This window comes from Phyllostomus discolor, chromosome 10 (genome assembly GCF_004126475.2).
Source record: "Phyllostomus discolor isolate MPI-MPIP mPhyDis1 chromosome 10, mPhyDis1.pri.v3, whole genome shotgun sequence".
NCBI classification, from domain to species: Eukaryota; Metazoa; Chordata; class Mammalia; order Chiroptera; family Phyllostomidae; genus Phyllostomus; species Phyllostomus discolor.
Genome location: NC_040912.2, coordinates 85,181,366 through 85,204,472, shown reverse-complemented (window position 1 = coordinate 85,204,472; position 23,107 = coordinate 85,181,366). Strand labels below are relative to the sequence as shown.

Here is a 23,107-nt window from a genome sequence, read left to right as displayed (position 1 = left end):
TCCCGTTGTGCCCAGTGAATGTGAGAAATGAACTCTGGGTGGGCGGCGTTAGGAATAGAACAACAGAGGAGATGATTGTGCCCGAGACCATTGCTGTAGGACGCCTCAGTCGCTTTAGGATCTTGGCTCTAAGTGCTAGATCAGGAATACTTTTGACATCTCCGGGCACTGAAGTTGGTTAATCTTTCCGTTTACAAGAGCAAGTTTGGCACAGTCGGTGTTCACTGTGGGTCGGTGTGAAATGAGGCCCTAGGAGGAAGAATCCCCTTAGGTGAAGCTCAAAGACTTCGCACTCTTTCCTCCCACCAGGCGTTTGGGGCGTGATGCTGTGGGGGCCCCCAAGGCCTCAGGGTCACTGTGGCCTTCCTGGGGGGACAGGGCCTGCTGCACTTCTCTCAGTTTCCTGGCAATGAAAGAGGAAAAGCATGTTACTCTGTCCTAAATTAGAGATATTTATGATCAACGCTGACATACAGACAGCTATTTCTTTTTACTTCGGTATTTACAGAAACAAGCCTAAGCTGTACACGGAACAGAAAGTCCGCTCCCGTGGTCGTCTTAGAAGATGGCCGGCACACGTGTGCCTCCACACACACCCAGTTGGTTTCCCAAATCCTGCTGATCACGGCATACATTGTCTTTAAAATTTAAAAAAAATATTTGGGGGAGTGGGAGCATCTCTACAGGCTATATATGAAGGCACAGCACAACAGCCCCTGGGCCACGTCTGGCCAGCCACTGCTTTTACTAATAAAGTTTTATTGGAAAACTTAGCCACCCTCGTTCATTTACATGTTGCCTACGGCCGCTTCCACATTACTACGGCAGAGTCTAGTGGTGGCAGCCAAGATCAAATGGCCCACAGTGTAAAGTATTTACCACCTAGCTCTTTATGGGACAGTTTGCCAACCCCAGTCTAGACAACTGCAAGAAGGCAGCTGCCCCTGCTCTATGATGGGTGCTCATCACTGGTCATTGCTGATGACAGTCACCTGTGCCCGTATAGGTGGCTTCACAGGATGCACACAGCACGCCTGAAGGAAAACTTACATTCCTGTGATTATATGTGTATGTGTTATATGTGTGTGTATGTGTGTGTCTTTTGTTTATTAGGTAGGAAGATGGAATCCAGAATGAGAGCAAAAAGATATTAAGTTGCTTATTAGGAACAATTACCTGACTAAAAGCTTAGAGTCTCCACAGGTCATTGCCAAGAAATCATTTCAGGGCCTCTTCAGGGTAATTACTCTAAGATGGATTGTGTACCCAAAAGAAGCTGGACTTCTGAGCTTATTTTACACACAAACGATGTTTTCATCTTCATTTATATTTTCAGTAGTGCACAGTGTATATAACAATCACTTTTAAATGCCTTCAGAACTCTGCTCACACATCACTGCCTGACCTTTATACCAGCCCCGCCCCATCTCATTAATTCCCATTTGTTTAATGACGGAATAGATTAATGAATGAATGCGCCCATGAACACAATCTAATATGAAGAAGTAATCAGGCTGCTTCTTTTGGTTTGGAAAAGTATCTCTTCCTCTGAACACAGACCAACAGGGAGCAGCTGCCTGCCCCTGAAATTCAGTGGAATCCTGAAACAGGTCTCTTCTCACCTTAACTAGGGTTTCCTTGCACTGGGAGACAGACCATCTGTCAGTTTCTAGAACACGTGTTGTCACTGAGAACCCTACTATGTTTTCTTCCCCAGTTGTATTCCCTTATATTCTTCACTCTGCTTCCTTCGAGTTAACTGAATGCTCTCGGTCACAGCGCCTCCAGCCCGTGCTGCAAAGGGCCTCAGGCTGCTACTCTCTTCCTGGGCGGAGACCGGTGCATGATACTGTCGGGTTCCACTCGCATCCACAGAGAAGATACACCAGTCATATCAGTATGAGCAGTACACAAACAGGTTCTTCCTCAACTCCGATACCCAACAGCTACCTTTCCAGTGTGGCTGTCTTCATCTTCTCCAAGTTCAGCTGCAGCTGGAGCTCTTCCGCTTTCCCCAGCGAGGAACGGAGAACGGGGCTTCTCACCAGGGCTGCTGCAGAGGGTCTCTCCCTCGGGTCCGGGTGGATCATACTCTGATGACCGAAGGAGACAGAAGCTTCAGCGTTGAGGTGATCTCCCCACCCAGGCCGACCCCAAGCCAGCTTCTGCTGGTGGGTTGGCCGAAACTGCCTCTCCTTTGTGCGGAGGGAGGAAATAGATGACAACTTCGCTCCACCTGGGACAGGCCATCATCTGCATCTGGTCGCATCAGGCGCCCATACCTCCGACTTACCTTTCAGTATCATAGTTTGGAGCTGGTTGGATGACTAACTAGTCTGTTGCCTTAATTTTAAACAGGAAAAAAATGGGTCCTGAAATAAAAAGTGGCTTGTCTAAGTCATTGACCGGACCAAGACTGAAATCCAGGTTACCCAGCTCCTAGTCCGGCTTGCTTTCTAACCACAGCATGCTCCTTTCTCACTTAAAATTACTTAAAGATACCGCACCGTGACAATATATTCCTACAGCACTTGTCTTCAGGTGGGGGTGGGTGTCTGTAACCTAAGACAACTTGAAGACAGTAGAAAACACCTAATTACATGCAGCAATTAGCAGTGTCGTATAATGAGCCTTCCATCTGGGGGCCGGCATTCAGAGCCAGTTCTGCCATTAGCTCGGTCGTCTGGAGCAAGTCACTTGCCTATGCTGAATTTCTGTTTCCTTTCCCTGGTATTTGGGACAGCGGTATTCACCTTCTGGACTATCCTGAGAATTAAGTGAATATATGTAGCACCTAGAACAGGGCCAGAACTGAGGCACCCGATAATTTCCCGCTACATGGGAGGGTAACTTGCACATAAAACTAGGTGGTTACACTGGGAACACAGACCACTGCGAGGGAGGGTTTGCCTCCCCCTTTCAGGAAAGCAGACGTGAGGCGGGACAAGTCTGTAATTAAATTTGAAGTTTTCAGGCAAACTGCGAAACTCAGATTTAATCTCCAAGAAGGTAGATTATTTCTAAGGCTGTTTGAGGGATCCTAGTGGTTCTTGTTCATTAAGTCCTAGAGTAAGTCTTACATACTTTTTTTCTTAGTATAATTCTCAGCTTCCCAACAGTGTAGATTTTTTTGTGCCTCCCTCCTTCAGTGTGAGACCTCCCTTCCCTTGTCCCTACACACACTGAGATGTCACTGAGTACAAGTGATACAGATTCCTGGGTTGACGTTACCTTTCTTCCAGCAGCTTAAATGGTTGTCACTTACTGACCAATAAATTAGCTTATACTTTCTTCCATGCACTCAGAACCCAGGGTTTGCTTTGTTTGTTTGTTTAGTAATCACATCACTGCTACTATTGACAATGGTGAAGACCCCAAAATAGAAGGAAAAAGACCAGGTTTGATTTTGGAGTCCGTTGATTATCGGAGGTGGATTACAAGTCAGGAAACCATTGTGAGCCTTGACTTTCTCAACTGCCCACCACACAGGGTTGTTCAGAAAGGCAAATGGAAAGAATGTAACCAGATTTTTAAGCCATTGCATAAAAGGCCTCTCTGATAGTCCCGAAATGTCCCCGAGAAGCCTTCAGTCCGCTGGTCTCTGCTGGCTTCCTGCTCGTGAGCCCTCTCCCTTCTGTCAGTGTCACTGCCAACATCTCCACTTCCCTCCCCCTACCCACTTGCCGTTACATTTTTTAAAAAATACAGATGATTTCATCTCCTCGTTTCACGAGAGAGAGCACCTTGAGCAGGCTGTAGAATTCTCCCGAGAGCTCCTGAGGAATGTGCGGAAGGTGACCCTGGCGGATGTGATGCCACGAGGCGCCGTTGCTGGGTAAGGGCTCTGCGCCCGCGGCCACCGCCATCGTCAGTCCCAAGGCGAATATGTCTCCTTTGGGGAGATGCTGATAATCCTGCCAAACAGAAGACAGGCAGGCCAGTTGGCTTGCCAAGTGGCGTGAGTCTAGGCGAAGATACACCGGGTGAGAAAGGTTCATCTGAGTGCGTGTGGGCTTAAACAGACTCAATGGGCAGGGTCACGTCCACGGTGGGGAGAGGTTTACTTCTAGGAAGACAGCAGAGGGCAGAGCACAGTCCACCCGACTGACACTGCAGTGCCAGGCCTGACCCCACAGACATCCTAGGAGGTGGGCAGAGACTAAAGGCCTTCTCGGTGACCAGAGCTGGCACACTGTCAAAGGGTAGGTAGTGTGATGACAGTGGGTTGGACCAGTAAAGCCTTCCTTCCTCCTGGGCAATCCATGAGTTTGCAAATTCTAAGAAATACTAGAAACGGTCAAGAACCTTTACAAAGAACAGTACGAATACTGATTAATCCATGAATGAGCCAGCCTTCCTCATGCTTTTGGGGGAAAATTGCTCTCCTATCTTTGGTCTCCATTCTGAATAGGAAAAGGGATAACATGAGTTTACATTATAAATATGCACTTTTCCTTTTGTATCATTTGAGAGTCAGAAGGTTCAGTGGGTTACAAAACAGCCTCCATTCCCCTAATCCATACCTCTTGCAAAATCTCCTTAGCCAGGAAGTGGATATCTCCCTCTTCCACTTTGGGTTTGCTTATTGATGTTGCAAGACCTAAGTCTCCTGAAAAAGAAAGAAACAGAGCTCCTTAAAAGCGTGGCTTGCTTAAAACAGAAACGGATGGAGTCATCAGTATAAATTTTATAGGAAAACGGAATGCAGGTCAGGATACGAGGCAGACTCACCGATTTTGTACATCACATTAGCAGAGAGAAACCAGTCGGCGTCATTTTCAGTCTCCTCTTGGACCGCCTGAGAGTCACTTTGCATCTGATGACAAATGAAGATGTTACCTGCAAAAATACAGGGTTGATGTAAATAATGATTCCTGAGATTTTTCACCCCAAAGGCTTTTTGGATTTGCCATCCCAGCCACTCCCCTCTCTGCCTCTTCTGTGTGACTTGCAACAGTACGAGGTTTCTCTTCTTCCCTGGAATCGCTCACACTGCCTATGAGCAGTCTGCTCAGTGATTGGCAACGTAACACCTCATTAAGTGAAACTGGCGTCACACATAACCCCGTCCTCCAAAGAGGCTGGTGGCCTCAAAACAAAGAAATAAGGAGGGAAACCCACAATACAGTAACAACGTTTCCTTGAGTTTCACACTGATGAGGCCCAAAGCATGCATTTCTGCTCCCTTCAGTCCGTGTGAAGGGCACAGCACCAGTAAACACGGGACGGACCCAACACGCGGTCACTCGGACCTGTGGAGTAAGTTAAATACTTATTTTCATACTTCAGCTTCACTATCTGGGAAAGAGTCTTTTCTTCCTCTGTGCCCCTGGGCCCAGGGAGAAAATGGTGAAAGCCATTTAACTGAACTTGTTTGGGGCAAACTCGTGAGAGGAAAGGATTCTGCCAGCAAACAGCGTCTCTGACATCGGATAGACACACAGGCATAGAGTCTGTCTAGAGCGTGGAAAGAACTGAACAGGGCCGGAGGGGCCGGGGGAGCCGGGGGAGCCGGGGAAGCCGTACTGACTCGGTTTGATGTCCATGTGCACCATGCCGGAGCTGTGGATGTACTTGAGCCCCAGGGAAATCTGTAGAAGGATGTCTTTGAGTTTCGGCTCTTCAAAATGACTGCCGGACTTGGTGTTTTCAGCTATGGCAGCATGCAAGCTCCCACCTAGGAAAGAACAACCAAGGGGAACACACACACAGAATGAGAGAAAAGGTATAAATCTCACAGATGAAAGCTCAGTCAATAATCGATAAATTTCTTGTGAATGAACTGTGTCCAGCGAGTCTGTATGACTCCAGTGTCAACGCAAAACATAATAATATCTCCCCCTGTCTACACCACAGGCATGTTAGAAAGAAGGGTTACAGGGCTTTTAAAGGGGACATAAACACGTCATACCCCCAATATCCAATACATGTCCCTATTGCCTGGGGTATGCCTCAACTAACATTTTCAAAGTTTCACCTAATGATTAACCAGAAGGCCAATCGGCCTAAGTCACACAGTTACCGTGGGCATGATGATTAATTTCATGCCAGTGTCACTCTAATCGTTATAGCCCGTGAGTAATTTTAATGTCATTGATTCTAAGTTTAATTCCATTAAAAATATATCATGAAACAAGAACATTTTAGGACTGCTTCCCTGAGGAAAGTATGAAATGTTGATGCATGCCTAAATCCTATCTGAGTCACTGTATCTGTCCCCCCGCTAGAGGCTCCTGCTTTGTCGCTGTCATCATCAGACATGAGGCCTGGGCTCACCTGATTCCCTGAGCCTGATGCCCTGCACTGAGGCATGAGAACGTGTCTGACCCCCCATTTCATTGATTAGCATCTATTGGTAGCCCCTTCAGTCAAAATCACAAAGTCCTGTGTCCCCCTGGCAGTTATAAAGCCCATAGTTCCACCCTTCAGAATAGGATCTCAGATGGCAATGGTATTTCTAAGGAAATCCGTATTTAAGAGTATCCCATGAAAAAAACAAAGTGAACAGTGATCTGTCGTGTTAAAATAACTAAGTTCAGAAAGGAAAGAATTCACCTTTCAGAAACACAAAGAGGGACTAAAGGTGGTTTTTTTCACCCTGGGATGCTTCTTAGAAGAAAGTGTGCCCTGCAGGTGACATTGGTTAGGAAGGAAGACCAAGTGAAGGAGGAATGTGTTGGATCTTGTCGAAAATGAGGTCCCCCCCGAGACCGAGTTTGCAGGTGAGGTTCTGAGGCGGGACAAGGAGGGGAGGGCTGCGTCCAGGCCCCTGTCCACTTGGACTCTCGTTTCTGTCCCAGCCAGGGTGCCCCTTAGTACAGGGCCTGCATTGCATCATCCTCCCCTAGGTCTGGCACCTAATAAATATCTTCTGATCTGAGTGTCCATCCTGGCGACCGAAGGAAGAGAGAGACTGAGTCAAGGGTCCCATAATAGATATGGAAAGAGAGAAGCATGCTGGGAGTACTCGGAAACCCTTGAACGTGTTCTTGCAGGTTAGATGCAGAAATATTTCTAATCCCCTGAAGAACTGTGGGTACTCAGTAAGGGTGACTGGACCAAGGCTGGCAGCACTTGCAATTACTCAGAAGCTCTGTAGGTAATACTAAAGTTAGCCAAGGAATCATTGAAAATAGGAGAACTTACTGAAAAGTACCTATGTGTGCTGTATGCAAAGGTATTTGAATATCCTTTTTTTGTTACAGCTAATGCTGATTGTCCACTTCTTGGAGACAAGCATAATTAACTGTTCTTGACTAAATAGCACATGTTAACAAGGAAGTATGTGTCTGTGGACGTAGCCGTACTGAATGGACAGTAAACATCACCCCTGCTAACCTCGCGGAGCCACACTGGAGCCTCAGCTCCGGAACCCCAGGCAGCCCCTGCGGGTGGCCGTCACCAGTTCTGGGCAGCACTTCTCATACCCCCTTCAGAGCATGAGCTGCTGAATTCCTTCCTTTAGATAAAATAAAGGTACTTCCCCTCTTGGCAGGAGAAAAAAAAACCTTAAGAGAAATATATCTACATTTTCCTGTCTGCTCGTGCAGCTAACTAATACCAAACCAAATACATAGTGATAAATGGCAAATGCAGACCGACAATTCAACAGGGTACTTTGTTCACACACTTGCACTCTCACAATCGTGGTTTGAAGTTGCTACCTTCAACACAAGTTTATTTTGCTGCTGGTAAAGGGTTCCTGGTTTGGCGGAAAGTGTAACCCGTATTCATGGTATTTCACAGGGGACACCAACTTCCCGATGTCACATCGCTCGGACAAACGTGAGAACCACCATTCTCGATAAGCACGCTCTGCCGAACTTCAGTGACAGAAGACGTCACTAGAAAATACAGCCTGCAGGGAGAGACTCATCGTCCAGTCCTGCATGAGGTAGGATCCCGGTGGTTGCAGAAGCAGCCTGCTCCTGCAAACCTTCAGACTGCTGAGGCTGACCCTGCGGTGACTTGTAGGGAGGGGATCTCAGCAAGGGTTGGGGGAGGAGGAGGGAACACTGGTTCCCTGAATTGGTTCGGGGCTCCGAGGAGACAATCAGGGATTTCAGATGACTGCTAGTCTCTTGTAACAATCAAAGTCATCTCAATCATCTTATTTACCATCTGAATTAAAACCATAACTGTATGTCCCAGCCTGATGCTACGGCAGGCTGGGGGTACAGGGGGCAGGTGGGCATGAGGAGGGAAAGTTGAAGGGAGGGGACGCAGGGGGAGTGAAGGGAGGAGAAGGGTCGAGGCACTGGCCACTCTACCTTACAGATTCTTTGGACTCGTCTTTTATTTAGAGCCACAGGGCAAAGTCTGAGCATGGAGTACCCATAGCTACAGACAAGACAAGGTGGAAGGGCACGCTTTATTTTCCCCGGTCAGTTCACATGTGAAAGGTTCAGAATGTGTGAATTGCATTAGGAGAAATCAGAGTTACATTTTACTTGGCGAGTGCTCAGTGGAGTTAGTGGACCAGCACAATGAATAGACAGTGATTGCTCATAATCTGTCACCTCCGGTCCAAACCCACTGCCTGGCTTTCACGGCCCTCTCTGGTCTTCCCACAGTGCACCTTGCTTCCATTTCATGCTATAGGGGCCCTTCCATCCGTCCCATCGTGTCCCTACTGTCTGTGAGCCCAGACCCATTGCCAGCACCATCATGCCCTTTGCCTGCAGGCTGCCCCCTAACTGAACATCTTCCCGGTCCTTCCACGAACTCTCCTAATCCTCTGCAAGTCTTCCCTCCTGCAGATTTTCTCAGGCCACTGTAATGACAGCTGTTACAGACTTCTTACCGCGTATCCTGTATTGTCACTGTGCTAGCATTTTATGTAGGTGGTTGCCAGTTGTCAAACTACTCCCCCTAAATAACGACTAGTCTCTTAACTCAGTGAGATTAAGTGACGTCCTGGCAAGCGTACAAGTAGCGTGCAGCAGAGCTGGGCTTCAACCCCGGTCTGCCCGGCTCAAGAGCCCCGGCCCCTTCCTCCACCCCACAGTGCCTCTTGCTGACAGTCATCTTCTCTGAAAGCTTTTTATCCGTAGTTGTGCCATCTGGCTTTGCACCTAATTGTCTCTTGCATGGTCACTGTAACGGAGCAAGTGGAATACAGCTCCTTGAAGATAAGGATTTACCTTATCTCACTGTACAGTGTTTCTTACCCAGAGCTTAATACCGTGTCCAGCCTGCAGAAGGTATTGGAACGTTGAAAAGAATGAAAAGATGAGTTATAAGAGGAGCAATCACTCCATCTCATTTTTTTTTTTTGGCCACTTTGAAATCTTTGCATTGCCCCAAATCTGTTTTGGTTTGCTTTATTGATTTTTGTTGTTTGGTATTATCTTTGTTAGTAGCTAAAAGTCATAGAAATAACATAAAAATAAAACCAGTATTCTTACAGAGAGGAGGAGGAAAGGAACAGGGAATCTTGGGTCATGGCAAGGGAAATTAGGAAGAGGAGATAATAAGAAAAGTCTCAACTTTTCAATCCCCTCTGTAAAGATAGGGTCCGTCTTTGTTTTTGTTTTTTTTTATCTCAAAGACACTGAGAAAAAGGGGCTTGGGGTGAGCTTATTGAAGGAAACCCCCACAAAGTCACAGAGAAGGCTACAAAGAAATCAGGCTGTAAGGAAATAACAAGAGAAATGCAAAATCATGATTTGCACCATTTTATATGGTTCTTGCATTTCATAATGTTATTTACTTATGCACCCGTGTACTTAACAGTGCATACAGTGATGAAGCGTTACCACCGATCTCCGTGCTCACGAGCCAGGCTGGGCACGCGTGCTCAGGGAAGACAGACTGCGTGCCCGTAAAGGAGCTGGGGGGGGGTGGGGCAGGGGGAGGCGCGCTGGGGGAGAGGGGATGCCCTTATCCAGTATCCCATGCCAGAATACGGACTGCCGCTCCCCAGATGATGGCAAGCTTCTATTCCGTGCCGTGGCACCTTTATGCTTTACCACTGAACTTTCTGATGAAAGGTATTTCCGAGAACAGCAACACATGGCTGCTGCTAAGTCGGCCCCTTCGTCGTGGATCAGAAATACGGTAAACCAGAAGACCACTCTGTGACTGCAGGAGCCCAGAAAAAGTTCTGCTGGTTACCCTGTGTGTGCCATCCTGAAGGGCCTCGGAGAAGAGATCTGGAGGCCCCGAGTCTCAGACCCAGCCCCTCGTCCCGGGCCCTTACTCTGGGGAGAACCCTAGAGCTCGAAGGAAAGGAGCAGCAGGAAACACGGCTGATTCCCGAACTCAGCAGCCCACTTGAAAAGTAATCAAAAGTTGGCTGTATAAATTCACCGCCTCCTCCCCCCAAAGTGGTGGGGACTATGCCCGTATCTTTTAGAATTCCTAGCAAATGGTGAACGGATGGTTTACCCTTCAAACCACTGGAGTCGAAGTTCCCTGGCATTAAGTAAAGTGGGAAGGGAGTCACAGCTTCTGTGAATCAGCTACTCATCAGCTTCGAGAGCAATGTGGAATAGCGTGAACCTGAAGTCCCCGTCTGACCCGACCCAAGTCCTCCAGCTCCCCGCTTCCAAGCAAAACCGCAGTGCAGACATGTGGGCGTGACTCTGCCAAACGAGCTACAAGGAAGAGGCAGAGATTTTCTTCTGAAGACTTACAAGTCCGTCTCCCTCCCCATCGTCGTCAGTGCGCATGCTTACCGTTGCAGTATTCATTCTGAATGATCATGTGGTCATCCTCCACCCACGCGGAGTAGTAGCGGACCACGTGGGGATGATGGCCGAGCACCGAGTGAGCATAAACTTCATGCAAGGCCGAGTTCCTGAGACAGGGGAGCATGGAGAAAAATGTGAACCAAGGTAACAGACATGCACATGTTTTTCAAAGACAAGACATGGAGCATTATTAACCATGTCAGAACATTTGTTGAGTGCTTACTATTTCATCTCTAGTGTCCATAACTACCAGTAAGATATGGTGGCAAGGATAAAGGCTTTAGATTATAAAGCCCCTGAATTGACACAGGGGTGTCTAAATCACTTTCACCGGAAGTCACATCAGCCTTGAGGTTGGCTACAAAGGGCCGAGTGTAATTTCAGGTCTGTATAAACGTAACTACTCCTTAATAGTAAAGCAAGAGCTTGGCCCTGCTGCCGGGTAGAAACAAGGTGCCAGGCCGGATAAAACAAGGTGGGGGGGCCACATTCGACCCACGGGCCTTGTGCTTGCCACCTGCGCTTTAGAAAATTCAGTGACTGGCCCAAAGTCAAGCCAGTGACAGGAGGCCTCAGACCAGAACCTTGGTCATCTTGGCACCAAAGTCCGTGGTTTTTGATCAAACGTGGCGGAGGTAAAGAGGAGGCTTAGGTGGTGCCACCTCAACAGCAGACAGGCTTTGGGTCTCTACGTCACTGTATCATAATCAGAGTACCCAGATGGGCTTCACAAGAAGGCCCCCATGGCCTTGACTGTGGGTGTTGTCCTGGGCCCTCCATCTACTCTATGCAGGCCAGACAGTCCAAGTCAACATTAAACTCGGCCAACAGGGAATCAGGGGGACAGTCCTGGAGAGGAATATTTATTGTGGAACAGGAAATCCAACACAAGAAAAGCAAAATACAGTATTCGGTGAGTTTCTGTATAAAAATGGAGAACTCCAAAAATCTATAATTCCAGATTTGGCTTAAGTGTTATAGCCCCACAGTTCATTGAAAGCTTTGGCTGGGTCTGAAAATGTTTGTTTTACTTGGGGAAAGGAAGAACAATTACCTCTGGGAATGAGATTTAAATTCTCTGTTAATCTTTTCTTGCGTGTAGTCCTTGAAACTTGGCTATTGAATTCATTATTAATACAAAGCAGAGATAGACCAAGGAGTTAACGATAACTTCCTACTTGGCAATGTTTCTGATGAGCTAAACAGACACTGTAAGGCCGTTCCATAAATCTATTAATTTTTAAAAAGCAGTAAGACCAAGGAGTAAAAGCCACAGAGACCACACAAGTGCACGTGCACACACACACCACAAAATGACCCGAAATGACCGTGGTATATTTCAGGAAGTAACTCATCTCTGACCTGGAAAACTCAGAAAGTTTTCTGAGGTTACAAATGGGAGACGACCTACAGTGGAGGGGTGGGGCGGTCTTTAAAAGCAGTGAATGTTTTTCATAACGTCAGTGCTATTACTTAAAATATTTTGACAAGAAAAATGCTTTCCAAATCCAAGTTTGTGTTTCTAGTACATGTCAAAGGTACTCACTCATTGGATAATTGTGCAAAAGATTTCGTGGAGCGTTTTATTGCATAAACACATCCATCCAGCCTCTTAATGCACTTGTAGACGGTACCGAATTCCCCAACCCCGATCTTTTCTACCTCCATGAACTCCTTTTCATAGCGGGAAGTCATGTCGGTCTCTCGTAGGACACATCTCTGAAATATTCCAGTAAAAATAGTTAAAATCATCCTCCCTAAAGAAAGTGTGAGCAGTAAAATGGAGGCAGATTCCTAAATTTCTCTAAGTTTAAAAAAAAAAAAGGCTTCTGGGGCAATCACTGGATTCTGTGTGTATCACCACTATTCATGGTAGCAAGAAGCTCCCCAGTTGCTGACCGCCTCCTCTGTACTTTCATTTCCTGTCTGGCCTCACTGTTCGGACCCACATGCTCCTGCAAGGGACACGTCTCCTCACGGCTGGAGCTCCTGCCCCTTGGCTGAAACGCTGACCGGGGCCTGGGTGGAGCGAGCATGTTGGAAGAAAGCAAAACCAAACAACCCCCCAGCCTCCCTTGGACCCCTCTGCATGTCTTGCACTCTGGCTGCTCGTGTTTTTTTATCTCGAGTTGAGTAAGCATGCTTATACTTGTGTTCAGTTTGCTTCCTCACAAATCTTAGCTCGGAAAACACTTGTCAACTTGATTATTTCGGGTGACATGCTTAGATACTGTAACCACTTCCCCTGCTGGGCAAGTAGCAACATCACTGATTGCCCGGCTAGTAAATAACCTCAGGCCAACCAGCTTTCTCATCTGTCAGATGAGGTTGATAGCAACCAGTCCTCAGGGTTCTTTTAAATACTACTTTGGGGGTGGGGTGTGTGTGTGTGTGTGTGTGTGTGTGTCTTAGCACATAGTAATCTCAGCAAATGGTGGCTCTGATTTTCATGAATTTCTATGAGTCTCCATCTAAGCTGATTTATCTCCACAAAGTCAGCATGGTCCTAGTGTCCCCGTGAGCGAGAACTCTTTTCATCTAACTTTGAGTTTTAAAAATCTTGACTCTCCCTGGCTCTTCATTTTCGACATCCCACACCAGTCTCCATCAGCGAGATCTGCCCCATTGCCCTGAGCCAGTCTCAAGCTCTGGTTCCTCCCTGTCTGGGTTCGCTAGAGCTACCGGCCCTCCCTCCATCTCCTCTGATAGTAGGAATCACTTCTGCAGAAGGACACTGCAGCATCAGACACACCCACCTGTTTCCTTCAAGGACCCCTTCTGATCAGAGGCCTCAAGGTCGCCTACCAGTCACCCACCCACTACCTTCCCATCCTCGCCTCCAACACCAAATAAGCCAGCTTGCTGTCCGCCCCTCAAATTCAACCCCTCCCCTTCTGTGCATGGACCGTTGAACTAGCCACGTTTTGACGGCAAACACCTTAATGGCGGTGCAATATCCCACTGACTTTAACCTGTAATTTATTTGGCCATCCTATTATTGGACACTTAGCACTCCTCCCTCTTTTACTTTATTTAGTTCTTTTGCTATATTACAGTTATGGCTGCAGTGAGTGTTTCTGGTGATGGTATTTACAGTGGCATTTTATCAGGTTAGATTATCAGATGAGAGATACTAGATCAAAACTTGTGAGGATTATCAAAATCAATACTGACATACTGAAGAGCTGAAATTTTTACATGGAAACCTCTGGCTTTGTGCTATTTTTTTCTGTTCTGTTTTTCTTTGTTGAGCCCTTAGATATCTTGATTTTTCCTTTATTTCTCTACCCCATGGGTATAGAATTTCCCCCCCAGATCAAAGACACAAGCAATAACCTTTAATATAAAACTACTCCAAGGTAATGATTCAGCAACGTGCCTATCAGACACTGTCAGGTGAAGTAACAACTAGCTAGTAATGCAGACCCTGATGAGAGTCCAGGTAAATTCAGATGCAAAGCACCTTTGCTACAGAGTGTCGGGAGTGGGGAGGAATGAAGAAGGGAGGCGGGAGGAGGAGAGGGGGATGACTGTCACTACGGCACTGCGTACAGAGACCGGTGCTCACCTTGGCAGGCAGCCCTTGCTCTGCCATTCCTTCCCCTGGATCAGTTTCCTCGCTTAAAAAAAAGAAAAGAAAAGAAAAAGAAGTGGTATCAGTATACAATTAGCACTTACTGATCTCGACACTATGAGCATAAGACCAAGACATCAAGGGATACTTCAGGCAGTTCCCAACGAGTTATTTCAAGAGGAAAAGTCTTCCCCAAACGAGAGGATGTGTAAGCCAGGATCCCAAGAATGGGCAGGAGCCAGATGAAGGAAGGGAGCGGGGTTGCAGGCAAACAGAGCAACATCTGCTGGGAACCGGGGGCAGGAAGGCACACGGAACACACGTGAGACCATCGGTGGTCTTCACCGCCACCCTGCACACTCCCCGTCTGACACCCGCCTCCCCCGGAACCCGGCTTTGTGTGGGTGAGGTTCACGGGCAGAGTGTTAGTACAGCAGCAGGAGCTCTGACGCTGGCTAAGATGCTGTCGGTTCCTTTTCAGTGAGTTGAAGTCTCTGACAAACGTCCTGTTTGCAAGATTTTAATTCCTACATCAGCCAAGCTGTAGATTTTCCTTCTGGAGAAGTATGGGGCGGTAATGGCAAAGGGAAGGCATCCCACTCATGGAAATAAATGGATGCTTGACATTTGTAACTTAAAATAAAATTACACTCGAAACTATAAAGTAACAACACAATAAATAAGAAAAATACCCTCCCAGAAGCAATAGGTGACATTACCAAATCATCACCAGTTTTCTTGCCAGGAATTCAGATTAACTGTCTAGTCCAACTAGCTTCAGTGATGAGTGAAAACATTCATTCTGACGATTTATAAATAATCCTAAATGGCTAAAACCAATAGAATTCTTGGTGACAAGAGTGGGCGGTTTCCTTGCGCTGAAGTCTGTTTATTTAAGATCCTGGAGGCCGTGCTGAGAAAACCTATTCTGGGCCCAAGGCTGGGCAATACGTAGTCATTGATCCCAAAAGAAACAACTCAAGGTAACACATGAAACACCCCGAAAACTTCAGATCGTTAGCAGTGCACCATTTTGCTGAGTTCATGGCAGCACACATGACTGGCTCGTTTGAGAGGCGGCTCCATTCAGTAAGGAAGCAGCCTTGGAGAGATTATAGCAAAGAAATGCCCCTGAGGAATATGCACCCTCGTGCAGTCGGCTTTCCCTTTTTAGCACTTCTGAGAGCAACACTATCTTCTCCCCTCCAGCCCACCTCCCGTCACCTGCGGAGAAGCTCAAATCCGTCCGCACAGCTCCCACCACCAGCCAGACAAGCTAGACTAGAAATGGAATGTACGCTTCCAAGTGTGAACTACCCCTTCCCGGCCTGCTCCCCTTCTGTTGCCGGAGGCGATCCCGCCCTTGAAGGCAATCCCACAGCCCATTTAACTCCCTAGTGGAAGTCAGAGGGCCACGGCGTTCCCCGCGCTGGCCTGGCCTTCCGTGGAGAGGCCACCTCGCAGCACACTTCAGAGTGGGAAGATGCTGGAACCTCCATGACAAAGCCCGTGGAAGCCAACACTGACGTGCAGGAAGGAGGGGACATGTGACCCACGTCAAGGTCACTCTAGCGGAGTTCTCCTTCCTGGCCTCCCTTTAACACTCTCCCTTCCTGTCCACCACGGTGGGATCAGTTCTCCGAAGTCGCAGGCCACAGCGTACTCACACATCTCCTCGGATTTTCCTCTTGCCACCGGACTGAAGGAACTGTTTCCTGTAGGACTCCGGGGTGAAGGGGTTAATATTCACCAGAGCTGATGAGGTGGCCTCGTCTGTGAAGGACACGGGTGTGAGCCTGAAGTGCTTGGAGCCGCGGGCGAACGGCTTCCCCGTCGAGGAAATCACGGGCTGGCTCAGCTGGCCCTGGGGGAGGGTGGCAAAGGGCAAATCCGAAGGGGGTTAGTAAAGAAAAGAAAACGGTGGCCTATCAGCTAGCTAGTTAATACTTGAACCAAAGCCTGCCATTGCTGAAAGGGGCCTTAGAGGTTACCTGCTCCCATGTAAGCTAGTCGCTTCATAAGTGGTCCTCTGACGAAAATGCAGATTCCCAGGCTACCCCCTGAGAGTCTGACCAGGGGCCCAACACGGGAAGCTATACTTCTTTCTGTCCCCGGCCAGTGCCGGGGCCGGTCCGACAGGCAGCTTGGAAAACCACCAACTCCATCCAGTCCTACCTCCGACTTTTTAAGGATGCCATTTAAGCTTAGACAAATGGAAATGACTTTAGAAGACCTGGTCCTTACGTTCTTAGAATGTATACTTGAACTTGCCCTCAGGTCTTCATCAAAACATGGGCTGGGTGCCCACCAAGTAGCTGAGGCAGGGCTGGCCGCTGGGAGGGGGGCCGAGGTGAATGCCGGCTCTTTAGGGTGGGACGGTCCACTAGGCAGCGGTTCATCAGTGTTTCAGAAATAACCACTTGGTAAGGGAAAGATTTCATAGACTCAACATGGAAGAAGGGATTTCCAATTCCCCTTAGGATGTAGGCGCCAAATAAAGTGGGGTTAAAAAAAAAAAACCAAAAAACTGAGAAGTAACTCTCAGCCCCTCGGCTTCAATGCCCTGCGTGGCTACAACTAACATACCACCAAATAGAAAAACGTGCGGGACGTACGGCCACAAGCAGGTGATGGGAGGAGAACACGGGCCTGTAACCTCACCAGAACTAAACCACAAAGCAGAGGGGAGCGGTCAGAGACACAGAGCTCCGAAGAGACAGCGGGACGCTGATATGACCCGATGCCAGGAGCCTGAGGAGCTACCCCAGGTCCTCGGGAGCACACGGTGGACACGGAGCCCCTGATCCTGTACCGAGAAGCTCCTTCTGAAAGATGTCTGCTCTGCCCAGAGTCCCTGCCCAAGGCCTTTCGGTGCAGACGCAGAAGGTGGGTCACAACACGAGTCACCGCATGGCAGCATTCACATACATGTAAAGAACTCAGGGCTCCAGGAAAATGGGTCTTGCACCCGCACATACTACATGATTGCTGCCAGCAGAAAAGGAGGAGGCTGTAGAGCACACGTTACATTTTTCTTCACTTAAAAAAACCCTAACATTTTTTTAATGAAGAAAACGATGTCACTGCCAGAGTCGAGGGTTTGTACGAGGGTTTTGCATACATCTTAGAGTTCAAAGGGTGAGCGAGCCTGGGGAGGCTGGCGGAGAGCCGTCAGCCACAGCCTTCCTGCACGTTCTTTATAGGACCGTGTGTCGGTGCCAAAGATGTGCAATTGTGTAGTACTTCTCAGATGTCACGTGACTCAGGAAATGAATTTAGAATTACAGTAAACTGCCCTGGCTGGCATAGCTCAGTGGATTGAGTGCGGGCTACAAACCAAAGCATCACAGGTTCAATTCCCAGTCAGGGCACATGCCTGGGTTGCAGGCCATGACCCCCAGCAACCGCACATTGATTGTTTCTCTCTCTCTCTCTCTCTCTCTCTCTCTCTCTTTCTCCCTCCCTTCCCTCTCTAAAAATAAATAAATAAAATCTTTATAAAAAACCCTTAAAAAAAAGAATTACAGTAAACCATTCCCTAAGAAAGAGCTTTTCTTTTTTCCTTTTTAATGCTGCTCATCGTGTGGAGAGTAAAACGCTTCCATCCCACACGAAGCAGGGACGAGGCTGCCCCTGGAGGCTGCACAGAACGCTCCGGCTGCCACACCTCAAGGCCCACAAATGAGGCCTGGACATTTTTTCAGGCAAAAGGAAGGAAAAGTATTCATATCTGGGCAGATGATATCAGAATCCCTAGTTTGGAAATGTGACAACTGATAGATTTTGTGATCTCCACTTACAATATAGGGAAGGGTATCAGCTACATTCATATGGATTGTACTACTGGAATGGCAGAATTATGAGTAACCCTTTTGAAACCTAAAAGAATGTAGTTTGGAACAAGATTTGTGAAAGGAATCTCATAGAAGTAAAGCAGGTGGGAAGTTTCTGGAAAGGTGACCAGGTTGAGGGTGTAAATACGCCCCAGACAGTATAGCTCATTCCATGAGTAACAGCTCTATTATAGAGGGTTAAGAGGAAAAAAGGGGAATTGGGGGAATAGCCCCCTGACTTCTGAGATGGTGGGAGAAGCTGGCAACCTCCCACTAAGGCACAACATACAGGGTCTTGGGACTGGGGGAAAAAGTTAAAGGGCCAGTTGGTACAATTAGCCCCGATGCTTAAATCCTGTCTGCATTTCCACCAAGTGGACATATAGCCACAGGGGCCTCACTGCTTCCTAAGGAAGCTCTTCTGTCTCTCTCTCTCTCCGTCCTGTAGCAAGTCCCGATGGTGAGCCGAAGTCACTCCACACGATTTCTGGTCCTGCCCTTGGGCAGGGCTGAACTAAACCAACATTCCTTTCCTGAGCGTCCTGGCCTCAGGCATAACGTCTCCAGTTATCACTGCCCTGGCCTCTCTCCTCTGACCCTGACCCAAACCCTGTTCTTCGTAAAGTATGTGCTTTCCCAGTTACACTTCCAAGTTCCCTCCCAAACTCTGCTGCTCTCTGCCTGTCCCTCAAATCTTGGCACCATCCAAGATCCCTGACTTGAACCACGTCCCTTCTTACTCAGGCCACACGGACTTACCCGCACCCAAGTCCATATATAGATCTCCGACTTCTGTTGTTTTCCTGTGCTCAGGCCCATCTGTCCAAGTGTTTACATGACCTCTCTGCTTTTGCCAACCCGGCACCTCCTCTCCTGTCACCTGCCTTGATGCAAGGAACCACGCACTCAAACCAGCAAGAGGCCCGACTGCACCCGAGGTCTCTCTTTTTCCCTCGGCTCCTCCGTCAAGTCAGTTACTGATTCCTAAGCACCTCTCCGTTTACCGCTGTTGTCATTCAGGCTCTTCCCCTTTCTCAGCAAATCTACCGAGAATACTGCCCGGCCACCAGATCTCTCCCGCTCCATCCCGTCCTCCACATGAAGGTCATGAGTTTGCCAAGATGCCTCTGCCCAAAACCATTGAATGGCCCTCTCAGCATCTTTAGGATAAAGCCTTGACGGAGCTCCTGCCTGCTGACTCTGGCCTCACCGCCTGCCCTCTGACCCTCATGGGCTTGTCACATGGAGCAATGTGCGGTTTTCCCAGGGCAGCACGGCCTCTGCCCTCCATCATTCGGTAGACATTTTCCCTCGGCCTCCAGTTCCCACGCCCTTCTTCTTTGCCAGGCGAACCCCAACCCACTCTTCAAGACTTCTCTCAAACATCACTTTCTTTGGCAAGGCTTCTCTGATGTCTTGAGACCTTTCTCCTCATGGGTGCCACTCCTCTGGCAAACTTGATCTGAACTTGCATGATCGTTTCCGGTGTGTGCTTATCTTTACTTTGTGGGTGCTTTCTGAAGGCAGTAAATGGGCGTGACCGCAGAGGGTCAGCGAGCATGTCAGGGTGCTTAGTTAAGTTTTAAACGAGCGAATGAAATGTATATACCGTGTCTTCTCGCCTGTGTACTTTCGCCCAGCACCACATTCCCTCAGCTCTTTCTCCACCTGCTTGCTCTGTGTCATACCATACCAGCTTTCATTAGCCTTCACACGCCTCCTTCCCTTGTGTATCTTTCCTGAGAAGCAGTCCCCCCACAGAACCCTGACAGCTCCTGAAGCCCCTACTACCCAGTGCCTGTAGGCCCCTCTCGTCTCTCTCACACACCATGCCCCATGCTCCTTGCCCACGGTGGGTTCTCAAAACAAACAAAAAAGAAAGAAGGAAATCAGTGGACGACTGGCTGGTTGGCATTGGGACCTTTGGAACAACCATAGACGGACACGTGAGCATGTGAGAGTGGTTTGTTCACCGCTCAGACAGGAAGCCCAGTGCTCCCTGTAGACGTGGTGCCCCTGGGCACAGAGACCTGCAAGCAGGGACTGCGCTGGCCTCAGCAGCACAGATGTCGTCACGACGATCTGAAGCGCTTCACGCTGAGCCAGCAGGAAGCAGGGCTGATCCCAGCCCTCGGGCTCCCACGCCAGGGCCCAGCCCATTGGAGGCCGCCCTGCCCGGCCCTGGCTGTCATGACCCGTTGGGGGATGATGTAGCAGGAGACCAGTCGCAACAAGAATGAGGGAATATGCTAACTACTTGGAAGCTTCACTTTTCTGCAATCCTCAGCTTGTGCAGAAGTGTCAACAGGTCACATCTCTGCTCACAGGCAGTAGAAGAGCCTGAACTCGACAAGGCCCAGGAGGGAGAGGACTTCCTCCTGGGAAGAGCAGCAGCTGGGAGAGACACATGTGCTCCGACCGGGAATAGGAACGTTCTTACATGAGGAAACGTTAGGAAATAATCACACAAAGATAGAGCCAGTTGTCGTCATGGAAAGAATGGGCTCGGACTGAAAGATCAGGTTTCCAGTCCTGTCTCTGCCGTTGGCGGAGCAAAGAGCCAGGTTATCACCAGAGACCTTGAATTTCTCCTGAGCGGCGTGCACGGCCCGGGCGCTGCATTTCAGCACGCCTGCCGGTGCCAAGGTTCTCTAACTGGGAGCTTTCCCCCCACCCAGCACCCAACACTCATCCGTGGCCCCCACCAAACAGGCGCTGGCACCAGTGGTTTTGAGAAGACAGGCGGCGAGACATTCAGCTCTGTTTTCTGAAAACTTTAAACTCTTCTTCACTTTCACCAAGAAAAACACAACTGGGGGTAAGCGAGGCTGAGAGGCAAGTCTATCACAGACACACAAGGGACCGAGTCCCCTTTCTCCGCCAGCTGAACCGCAGGAACCTGGGTCCGCCCCCACAACCACCAGCACCACCACCACGCACTCACTCTGGGAGTGAAGGGGCTCTCACAGTGCAGCAGCTTTCGCCGGTCGCCTGGCTGGGTTGGCGTGGCAGGGCACGTGAGGGCTTCTGACATCAGAGTCCTCAAAACAGGCTCTGGACTCCCTGTGTCATTTTCCCAAAGTGCGAGTTCTCGTACCTCACTGAGGGGTGTGCTGGGAGGTATGAACTTGGCCTCTGAGTCAGGAGCTCCAGACTTGTCTGGGGTGCAGCTCCGGGCCTCCCCGCCCTCTGGGCCTTCCCGCTGTTCTCCGATCTCACTCTCGTCTTCACAACCCGAGAAGTTCAGTTTCTGCTTTAGTTCTTTGTTAATGCCGCTGTCGTCCATCTCGGCCAGAGCTCTACGACCAGGCGGGAAGGCCCGGCCGAGGGAGGCCACGAGGAGATGCAGGGTAAGGAGGAGACCCTGGGCCTGCAAGGCCACACAGTCCAGCCCGGCCTTCCCTCCACCCGCCACACGGAGACACCGCTGGGTCTCTCCCTTAAGTACCGCGCGTCTGCAGGCTCTCAGCTTGTCCTTATTTCCATTCTGATTAAAGAAAGTGCCAGCAACGCTCTGAGCAACGAAAGCCGAGTTATGCTGAAACACTTGTAGACCTTCCACACAGTCTCCCTGAACCCACGGGCTACAGAATGCCAGTGAGACAGTGGGCTCCTTTAGTGTAGCGTAGACTTAGAGACACCCATTAGCCAATCTGGGAACAAACTCATTACTGAAAAGAAATCATTTTCACTCTTTTTTACACCTACCATTTAGAAATCTCACCCTCTCCTCTCTTCCTATCCCCGCCCGCCCAGTAGCTAAGAAAAGTTCATCAGAATTCAGCATCACTTGGCTATAATAACAATCTTTAAACGGCCTCTAACACACCTAGGCTGGAGCTCATCTCCCAGAGAGAGACACACTTGAGACCTTTGCCAGACACACCTGCCTCAATTCAGGCGTCCCCCACTCACGCACCCCACCCACCGCCAGGTGTTGGCAGTTAAAGCTTTCGAGGAATCAGACAACTCTTCAGACTGAGGAAAGAAAGGCTTGAAAGATCAGTAACACGAAGAAGCAGACACGTATCACTTGAAAATGGCAATTACTCTGGCCCCTGGTGCCTGATTGGGAAAAAAGTGTTTTCTTACTGCTTGGGAGTCTTTAGCACCCATTAGTCAGTTTCCTTCTCAGAGAGGCCCCCCGGGGGAGGTTTAAACACTCTTTGAAGGAAAAAAACCCACCGCGTCCCTTCATGAGAGAATGCGTGTGAGAGGCAGTCCGTGAAAAAAGAAAAATGACACTCCTGATCCATCCCCTCCACCCCCAGGAGAGACTCAGGAGGTAGCAAGCGTGAGGGATTGTTCGTGTGATGAGTGTGGGTCCTGAGAGAGGCCCAAGGAGGAGTTTGATGTTGACTCAAAGGAATTTAATTCCCCTCCTCTTGACAGCCTTTCCATTTCTCTCTCTTCCCCCAGCCCCCTCCCCTGCACCCACCTTCTCTCTCGCCCCTTTCCCATTCCCACCCTGCTCTGCCAGGCCTCACCGCAGTCTGTTCTCCAGCCAGCGGCCAAGGGGATCCCATCGTAAAGGATCCTGTCCTCAGGTCCTCCAGGGCCTCTTGGCTCACTGAGAAGATGAAGCCAGCCCGGGCACCAAGGCCCCGGGGCCTCCACCTCCCCCAGCACAACCCGCTGGACGCCCGCCACCCGCCTCGCACCCTCTGGCCTAGACTCCCTACCGTCCCTGCACCCTTCCCCCGCAGGTCCCGCTCACCGGGCTCCCTGCGGGTGTCTCCTCAAAGGCCTCCTCAACAACCCCAAAGAAGCGCCATCACCCATCCTCTGGCCCCTCACTCTGTGTCCCATTCTTCACAGCACTGACGGCTACGTCATGTACTACATAGTTAATGGCTCGTTTTCAAAAGCGTGTCTTCCCCATCCCACCCCCAGTACAACCTAAATTCCACAAGGGCAAGTTGGAGGTCCTAGTCCCATGGCCTGGGACAGGGCTTGACCTGTAGCCGGTGCTAAGAATCAAGGCACCCGCTGCGCGTTCTGTGTAT

At 49.2% G+C, this 23,107-nt stretch overlaps 1 protein-coding gene across 1 annotated transcript; it reads right to left on the bottom strand.

The window, feature by feature from the left end:
- Nucleotides 1-249: 249 nt before the first annotated feature.
- WEE2 (WEE2 oocyte meiosis inhibiting kinase) lies at nt 250-22,267 on the bottom strand. The gene is given in 11 exon segments (XM_028526130.2): nt 250-403; nt 1,951-2,093; nt 3,744-3,914; nt 4,524-4,609; nt 4,732-4,839; nt 5,531-5,677; nt 10,680-10,801; nt 12,241-12,413; nt 14,263-14,314; nt 15,936-16,132; nt 21,046-22,267. Coding segments are annotated over 11 exon segments (1,695 nt in total). The 5' UTR covers nt 21,388-22,267.
- Between the last annotated feature and the right edge of the window lie 840 nt (nt 22,268-23,107).